Source organism: Prosopis cineraria, unplaced genomic scaffold (genome assembly GCF_029017545.1).
Source record: "Prosopis cineraria cultivar Desert tree isolate PC_DT_omini unplaced genomic scaffold, ASM2901754v1 PC2, whole genome shotgun sequence".
NCBI lineage: Eukaryota > Viridiplantae > Streptophyta > Magnoliopsida > Fabales > Fabaceae > Prosopis > Prosopis cineraria.
The window spans coordinates 18,368,681-18,377,874 of NW_026555333.1; the positions used below are offsets into that span (position 1 = coordinate 18,368,681).

The 9,194-nt window shown below is 31.7% G+C and overlaps 1 protein-coding gene across 5 annotated transcripts; it reads left to right on the plus strand.

The window, feature by feature from the left end:
* The first annotated feature begins 1,207 nt into the window (after positions 1 to 1,207).
* LOC129304135 (probable calcium-binding protein CML21) lies at positions 1,208 to 6,050 on the plus strand. 5 transcript variants are annotated; one of them, XM_054943801.1, is made up of 5 exons: positions 1,208 to 1,343; positions 2,571 to 2,810; positions 3,252 to 3,454; positions 4,081 to 4,255; positions 5,648 to 6,050. In XM_054943801.1, the coding sequence occupies exons 2-5, from the start codon at positions 2,612 to 2,614 to the stop codon at positions 5,752 to 5,754; spliced, it is 684 nt and encodes a 227-aa protein (XP_054799776.1). In that variant the 5' UTR covers positions 1,208 to 1,343; positions 2,571 to 2,611; the 3' UTR covers positions 5,755 to 6,050. The 5 variants fall into 5 exon arrangements, with proteins under 5 accessions (XP_054799776.1, XP_054799775.1, XP_054799772.1 ...); XM_054943800.1 differs by lacking the exon at positions 1,208 to 1,343 and adding an exon at positions 1,355 to 1,491; XM_054943797.1 differs by lacking the exon at positions 1,208 to 1,343 and adding an exon at positions 1,362 to 1,608.
* The last annotated feature ends 3,144 nt before the right edge of the window (positions 6,051 to 9,194 follow it).

Genomic DNA, 9,194 nt, shown 5'->3' on the forward strand with positions numbered 1-9,194 from the left:
TCTGTTTAAAAATATAAGGCAATTTTAATTGAATCTCACCCCAATAAAGTAGTTATTTACTTTCAAACTAATTCTATTTTTTTATATTTACTTCTATTAAACACCTTATAATAAATATAAAGTCACTATCAATAGGGACACTTTTGAAAAAAGACAATAATTATATCTCAAAAGATTAAAAATACCTTACATTTTTTAACATCTAGCTCTTTAAAAAATGTCTTACATTTTTTTAACAGAAAGAGTATATGTTATCTCTCTTCTTAAGGTATCAAAAAAAATCTATTTATGATAGTTATATTAAATTTTGACTGGCTCATTAGGTTAAGTTGGGAAAGACTATAAGGGCAACAAACTCACCCAACAAATAAATGACACAGTTGTATATCCAAAACTTGAATCTAAGACCACCAATTGAGTTAACACAATCCTCTATGAGCTAAATTACATGATTCTTGGTCTTGTATATATTACTTTCAATATTAAGAAGTTTTTTTGCATAGAACCGGTGCATTATGTCTTCTATATTTCATCCAATAAAAACATACCATTCAAATAGTTATAAATATAAATTGATTCTATTATTAATAATAATAAAAAGAAAAAAAATCCAAAAATTAAATAAACATTCTATTCTAAAAATAAAGTTATAAAAATAGTGACACAAAAAATTTTATATAATTAAATTGGTACAATTTTGTTGGATGGAGCATAAATAAAGTATTGCATTGAGGCCATGTAAGAATTTGTCCCAATGTTAAATATAAGTCATAATTATCTATTCCACATGTAAAAACAATTAACATTACTAAGACTTATTAAATTTGTCATAAATTAAATATATTTTTTGAAAAATGCGCTCAATAATATGATACTGAAAATTCTATATTGCTGGCAAAAAAAAAAATAGTATTATACTTTTGCTAATTTCTCTCTCATTATATTTTGACTCCCAATGCCAAATCAATATTAATGCTCCGAACATTTTTATTTTTTATTTATACTTTTGACCATGAGAACTCTTTCTCAAGAAGCCATGTTCAAGAACAGAGGGGTATTATAGTTCAAATCAAGCCTGATGGTAATAAAGCATCAAAATTGGGACTTGTTTTTGGCCAATGACAACATTGAAACTTTCGGAAGAGAGAAAGAAGGAATATCAGAATATGTAAGCATGATAGAGAATTGAAATTTCTTATTTGTTATTGACTATTGATGTGGGTGCTGTGGTTGGTACTTGGTGGCGCAATATTACAAGTGTAAGGAAGATGATGATGATGCGCTTAGACCGAGCGCGGAGCCAATACGTGGTGGGCACACCACAAACTTGGGTTTACACACAGGTAGATGAAGGCTTGACTCTTACAAATAACCCCTCTCTTTCCTAACTTAGTCATTTTCAATTCATTTGCAATCTTCTTCCCCAAACAAAAAATCCCATTCGCTGCAATCTCCACCAGCACAAGCATGTTTCTTTGTTGGCCATATCTGGTATTTTTGATGTCTATCTGATTGTGCTGCTTATCGGGTTCAGTTTTCATTCTCAGGAGCTTGCTTAAATCTTGCTCGTCCCTCTTTCTCATACTTCTTCCTCCTCCTCCGGATTTGGTCTGTCTACTCGTGCCTTTCTCCTTGTTCTGTGTCTATGAAATCGCTGTTATTGTGGACCAGTTATTCCTCTCCTTTTAGGATTTCGTTTAATATTTCTGTTTTAAGAATAAATTTGAGGAATATGACATGTTCGTTCAAACATCTATTATTCATTATTGCATTTGATTCTGATACGGTGAAGGTTATGTCATGTAAAATCGTCAGCTACATCAACATAAAGCACGTCTTTTCCCCCCATATAACATCGTTTCTCATTATGATACAGTAAAAGTAAGATGTGGGAATCCCTAATTTGGCTGTCTACTGTTGGATGTTGATGTGTGTCTTTATCCACTGAAACGTCATAAGTGATATGGAAGGTTGGAGAGGTGGAAAACTGATACATTAAAAAGCTCTTGGAAAGCATTTAGGAGGAATTTAAACTTTATGGTTGATTGGCTTCAAATTTTGATTCCTCTAAACACTTCGTAAGATTGCTGGCACTGGCAGCTAACGAGTTCGCACAAAAGGCAAAGTTTAGAGGGGGAGCGAGAGAAATATTCAATAGATTCTAGTGAGGCCTCAGGATTTATGATGTTACCTATTACACCACCACATGTAATTTTCTCTCAATATTGAGCCTGTGGGGTTTTGATTAATTTTTAGCTTCTCCATCCTTACCGACACTTTATTCCCTGGACATTTGGGTGTTTTAAAGCTGATTTCGGTTTCATGACAAGTCACTGTCAGGTTAAGGGGCGAGAGGGCCTAGTTTCTTGGATGCTCAAAAGGCTTTATATCTGAAGTTAGACCTCAAAAAAAATAAAAGTAGTTCTATTTTGAAAGAAAGAGAGTGAGATTAATCTATTAGCTACTTGTCATTCCTATAAGTAGTGCAATTTCCTGCTTCACCATATCTATGTCATGCAATATCTGAATGTTTTCTAAGTTGTGTTCGCGTGTTTACCCATATATTGAAGGATCTTGCCTGAATCCTTGCGTAGTCTGTTGATTGGCAGCGATGGGAGGTGTATTAGGAACAAATGAATCATCAAGAAGGGTTTGGATGCCAGAAACAAAGATTGAGGCTAAAATGGTTGAAGCCATGCAGCGGAGGGCATCTCAAGGAAGTTCCATGAGATCATTCAACACTATAATCTTGAAATTCCCAAAAATTGATGAGAATCTAAGAAAATGCAAATCTATATTTGAGCAATTTGGTAGGTTTCCCCTTCATATGCATATGCTTTTGCTAAACAGGTATTTAGGTACAATATATCAGCAGAGAATATCATCTGGCAGGAGTATGTTATGGATATAATACATAGCCATGAAAGTATGTGCCAAAATGTTGGCTTAGTTAATGCAAATTAAAGTGTTTTTGTCGAAATCCTTATATGCCTATCTCATGGACAGAAAGTGATTAATTATATGAAAATTTCCATATTTTTGGATTACACTTGGACTGCAGGCCACACCAAAACTTTTAATCTGTGCTTGTTCTTGTGTCTTGAACTTAATTCTATTATGCATAGTCCAAGGCTTTGACAGTGCTTTCAACATTCATTAATTTAATGTTAGTATCATCAGTGTCACACGGAGAAACATACTTTATCTTTTTATAGTAGCTAAGAGGTTCATGTTTATGGCTTTTTGAATAGATGAGGACTCAAATGGGGTTATAGATCAAGAAGAGCTGAAAAAATGTTTCAGTAAGCTGGATATTTCTTCCACCGAGGAGGAGATCAAGGATCTTTTTGAAGCATGTGACATTAATGATGATATGGGAATGAAGTTCAATGAGTTTATTGTGCTTCTCTGCCTCGTCTATCTTTTCAAGGATGATCCGGTCGCCCTTAGAACTGTATCCATAATGAATTCTTTTTGCTGTTTAAGTTTCTTTACCCTGCCATCTGCTGCTATCCACATAATGCAACTTTCTCAAAAAATTATCTTTTTGGTAGATACACTCTTATGATCTATTCTTTTAAAGTACAAGCCAGGTTTCATATGACATGTTTGATGTTTAAATTATTTATTAAAGTCATATTGCATTTTACTTCAACTTAGAAGCTTCTGTTCAGCATGGCGAACACTTTCATTTCTATTTGTTCTGGCAAAATTTTCTGGTATTTACCTTCTTTTTTATCAATGCCTTTCTTTAGAACAACTAATTTATCGTCATGGGCATTATCCTATGGAAGGTCGAAATATGTGTGTTCTACTGTGGGAGGGAAGAAACCTGAAGTTATGTCCATGTTATTTTGCATAGAATGATCTAATTATCTTCTAAACTTATGGAACAGAGAGTATAATTGTTGGCTAGGTACAGTGGCTACGAGCTTAGAAATCTTTAGCGGTGAACTCTAAATTTTGAAGGCATATAAATGGATGATATCATTCTAGGCTACCCTGTTTTATCTGAATGATAATCATAAGCAATGAAATTACATTTGCTACTTTTCATCTTGTATCCCATGACTTCTCTAGAAATCACGAATTGGGATGCCGAATCTGGAGGCCACATTTGAGACTTTGGTTGATACATTCGTATTCTTGGACAAAAATAAGGATGGTTACGTCAGCAAAAATGAGATGGTTCAAGCCATAAATGAAACTACAACGGGAGAGCGTTCTTCTGGAAGAATAGCCATGAAAAGATTTGGTTAGCTTTCTCTCTCTCCCCCCCCCCCCCTCCCTCTTTGCATGTGCTTTCATGTGTAAACGGAAATTTCTGATAGGAAAAGATTACATGTATATAAACTCGAGGCATCCATGTCTGCATAAACATGCACATACTGTGTTATAGTGCAAATCTCTCATGCATCATATGATGGTGTGATAGTGACTTGGTAGCATGGGATACCAAGTCCCACACTGTGTAATATGGGATGCTCAATAGGGTATTTAAGTGGGTTGGTTCTTCTACCTCAATAGATAACTTTAGGGGTAGGGTTTGCCCTTTCATTTAGGTACCCATCAATTGGTACTAAAGCCAGGTTATTGGCAGTTTTGGAGAGGTTTACTTATGGAGGCTTCTAACTGGTAAGAAATCAAGTGCCATGGAGTGCAGCTGTTGGAACATTGGCTTTCCATGATGGGCCAAGAGATTTGATAGTATGGGATACCAAGTTTCACATTGAATAGTGTGGGATGCACCTACCTCAACAGCTAGCTTTTGGGGTAGGATTTCTCTTGTCATAGTATAGTACTGTGAGGGATTCATATTCTTGTGCCAAAACGATAGAGCCTCCCAATTGATAACTAAGAATTTCTTTTGCTTCATTCAATCATCAAGCTAGATTACAAGACACATTACTAAATATCTGAAGAAGAAACACTTACAAGTTCTAGGTACTTAGCAGTATCTGTACATGAAAATCCTTGTGTAAACATCTAGTGTGATTGTCTGCGTATCTATTATAATATTTCTACACTTCAAATCACAGAAAGCATTGAGAATAGTCTGAAAATTGATGAACCAAAGTGAAAGGACAATCAGCTAATATATTCCATGGTCATGCATCAAGTCTGACATGTTGAAAGTTTTTAAAATACTTAGATTGTTGTGCAGCTAAACAATGAACATAGTGGACATACAAGTTTCTTCTTACACGCCAGCTGTGTAATCTTATTTCATTGGCTTCTATGCAAAGAGAGATTCTCTGGCAAACTTGGTTTTACAAAAGACAGATAAACTAAACTAGTCATGAATAAACTATACAAATACGTCACAGCTCGTACTTGGTTTTACTAAAATGTGTGTTTTGGTCCACTCATTTTTCACCTTTTGTGGACCTGTTCTGCCAAAAAGTTTTTCCTAATGTATCTGTCTCACTCCCCCCACCCCAATATTTAACTAGGTCATAATTCAAGTATTGTCTAGTCAAATTGAGGGTAGTTCTACCAAAGACATTTTCTGTGTTCACAGAGTCAAACTCAAGGTCTCATGTTTAAGCAGCCATATCCTCTCCCTATTGGCTATTTGTCTTACTTTTTACAAAGCATTACTCACTGCCAACTAATTATTTTCTAACTTTCGCAAACAATTCTGCAGAAGAGATGGACTGGGATAATAATGGAATGGTGAGTTTCAAGGAGTTTCTTTTTGCATTTACTCGTTGGGTTGGAATTGACGAAGTTGAAGATGAGGAAGACAAATGAGTCAGAATCTTGTAATTTAAACATGTTAATGGTTGCAAAGTGTGTCAGCCCTAGCAACTTCTCTCATAGAGGGCCTTTTGGTTTTCAGTTGCAATAAAAAGTCCAAGTTGCTACACTTTCTTTCTTTAAAAAAAAAAAAAAATACAGATTGAAAAAAAACAGAGAGAAATGGAATCTTCATTCCTGAAGCATGTAGATAGTCTGTAGTGTAAGAACTCAATTTCATGTTAAGGATATCTGTGAACGAACTATCTCTTTAATTGTTACCATATCAAATTGGTTGGCTGCTTCAATGATGTCTGGTTCCCTAAGCTTCAGAGTGATATTGAAATGTGTATAGCAGAGATTGTGCAAATAATTAATGTGACTCAAAACTGCAGATTCTCTTTCACAGTGCTGGCCCGTTTGGATATGGGAGATAATCAATTATATGAATCAAAATAGAAGTGGTGATTTTGGTCAAATTTGATGGGCCAACTTGAATAAATTCAAAAAAGTTTAGGGTCAAACTTGAGGGTTTAATTTTGTTTTTCTTTGTTACTTTGGGTTTATTCCTATTGCTTGAATAAATCCAAAGAAATACGGACCAAGCCTGAATTCAAATAAGCTTAATAAATTGGATATTGGATGGAGGAGGGAGGACAAATATAGGGGGATATGGTTGAAGGTATATATGGCACAGGAAATTTTTGACAAATAATAAATACATCTGATAGTATAATTGAAATCCAGAAACTACTTCCCTCAGCTTAATGAAAAACGTGATTTTGATTCAAATAATCAATTATGAGAAAATGGAAGTGTTTCGAATTTTATTTTTTTGTCAAAATCGTGGTTTTGGTTCAAAGAATTGATTGTTGACGCACATCCAAACAGGCACGTTCATTAATGGCCTAACGAAATGTAAGCATAGTGCGTTACAAGCATTTTTCATGGGAAGAATGACAATTAAGTTTCAAACCATTGAATTAATAATAGTTAAGTCATAAATAAAATTTTTTAAAAGTAAATTATAAATATCAATTCAAACAATTGTACATAAAATTTTTTGTTACAATTTAAGAGTTATGTCTGATAATTAAATACTTATTTATAATTAAAATTCCAAAATTTATAATTATCTGAATAGATATTTATAATTTATTTGCTTAAAAAAATTTATCAAGACTTGACTATCATCAATTGAATATTTTGGGATCTAACCATCGTTCTTTCTTTTCCTCTCCTACTATTCCTCAATTACAGTTCTATGCATTGTGGCCAAACAGCCAACGAGCAAAATACAATTCCTTACATTACTTAATGGCAAAAAAAAAAAAAATTCCTTACATTAGTTTAATTATTGGATGTTAGATTATTAGACTTAATTATGTAAGTGTTTGTATATCAATTATTAGCTACTGGAAAAAATATCGATTATTAGATTATTTAATAATTTAGCGAGCAAAATTAATAGTAAGGGAGTTATTTGCATGTATATGAAAATTTAAAGGATTGTTTTTTAAGGTTAAAGGGATTATCTATAAAGGACAAGTTTACGGGAGTTATGTATATTTTAATTTTATCTAAAAAATATGCTTAATTATCGAACAAATTAGTAAAAAAACATAAGTAGTTAAATGTGTGATTGTGCATGTATATTACAAGGGAGGAAAAGAGGATCTGTTCTTCTTTCTATTTTTTTTTCTTTTTTTAATATATATATATATATATATATAGAGAGAGAGAGAGAGAGGGAGAGAGAGAGAGAGCAAGGGAAAATAAACTCCAACATGACGGTATCAAAGTCTTGTTTTATGACTAGGACTAACTTAAGAGGAGGAACAAGTAAAGGGTGAAAAATGAGACAACACAAAAAAGTGTAGAAAATTAGTAGCTTCGTTAGCATCTCTTGAATCCCGATGTTTGCTAGATAGTTGTATTTGGTTTTTCTCTTTTTGATAAGTCTGAAAGTCTTTGCATTTAATTTTTCTACTTGGATATATTTTGATGCTTTGAATTTATGACTTTATATTGTATATTGGGTACCTTTATAACAAAAAGAGAGGGAATAATAAATTAAAAAAAGATAAGATTTATATACTTAACTTTATATATTTAATATTTTTTTTACAATCAAACTAAGATAGATGGACTTTAATATGTTAATAACATTAATAACAATAATTTGTTATATAATAAATAATTTATATAAAATATATTTGTCTTGATTTAATTGGATATAAGCATCTTTAGTATATAAAATTAAATATATAAATTTTTTCTAATTAAAAATATTTACAGTCATCTATGTTAAGTCTAGCAAAAGAGTTTAGTCTTTAAAAATATGGCAAATCGAAGTTCGATATGTCTCAAATATAATTCACTCTAATATGAGAATAGATGTCAGCAATGAATAGAAAAGTGATTATATTATTGGGCATTGCTTTAATTTAATTCATACAATGTCATCTTATCAGTATAAAATATAAATCATCATTTTTATTAAAATGTCAATAAAAATTATTAAAACAAGGATAATTTAATTATATGCAATCGATAGGCTGAATTAGCAAAACTTTGATAATATATAAACACTTTGAAAAAAAAAAAAACACTAAATTTAACTACCCTATCGCAAATTCAGAGTTTTCCCTTTGTCTTATCCAACTTGGTAAAATATTACGCTTTTTTTTTTCTCTCGAAAATAAGGCAACTTAGGTTAAAAATATCAAACGAGTACAAATAAAATAAAAAAAGTTAGTCTATTAGTCCTTCAACTATTAATTAACTTATAATTTAGTTGTTCAATTATAACTCGTTGTGATTCAATTTCTCAACTCTTGACTCATATATGACCCAATCCTTTAACTTTTGACTCGTATATGATTTAGTCTCCCAACTTTTGTTTGTTCTCTCTTTTTTTTTAATGTTAAATTAGATCCTACATTTCTTTTATATCTATTAGCATTTCTTTTATCCCTCTTATTTGATGAGGATAATTTTTTTAAAAAAATTAAAAAATAATGATTGAGTTATAAGTGAGTTAAAAGTTGAGGAATTGAATTTTTAGTGATTCATAGTTTAGGGATTGAGTCGTAGCAAATCATAATTGAGGGATTGAGTTATAAATAAATTAAAAATTGAAGGATTAAAAAATTAATTTTTTAATAAAATATTACGTAGAATAAGTAAAAATATGGCAAGCATAATAATCTAAAGCATATAAAAATAGAAGTGCTAGTCTTTAAATCTGTTACATGATGTTTGGTTGAATTAATAGAGTCAAGAAATCGCAAGTGTGCTGATTATTTGATTATTTCTTTAAAAAAATCTCAACAAAATGTTCTCCAAACAAAAAAAAAAGAGTAAAAATAGGTAAATAGAACACTTAATTACCTCTACATAAGTGAGATTATATAGTGCCATATAACTTATCATTTCTTTCCTTCCTTTTTTTT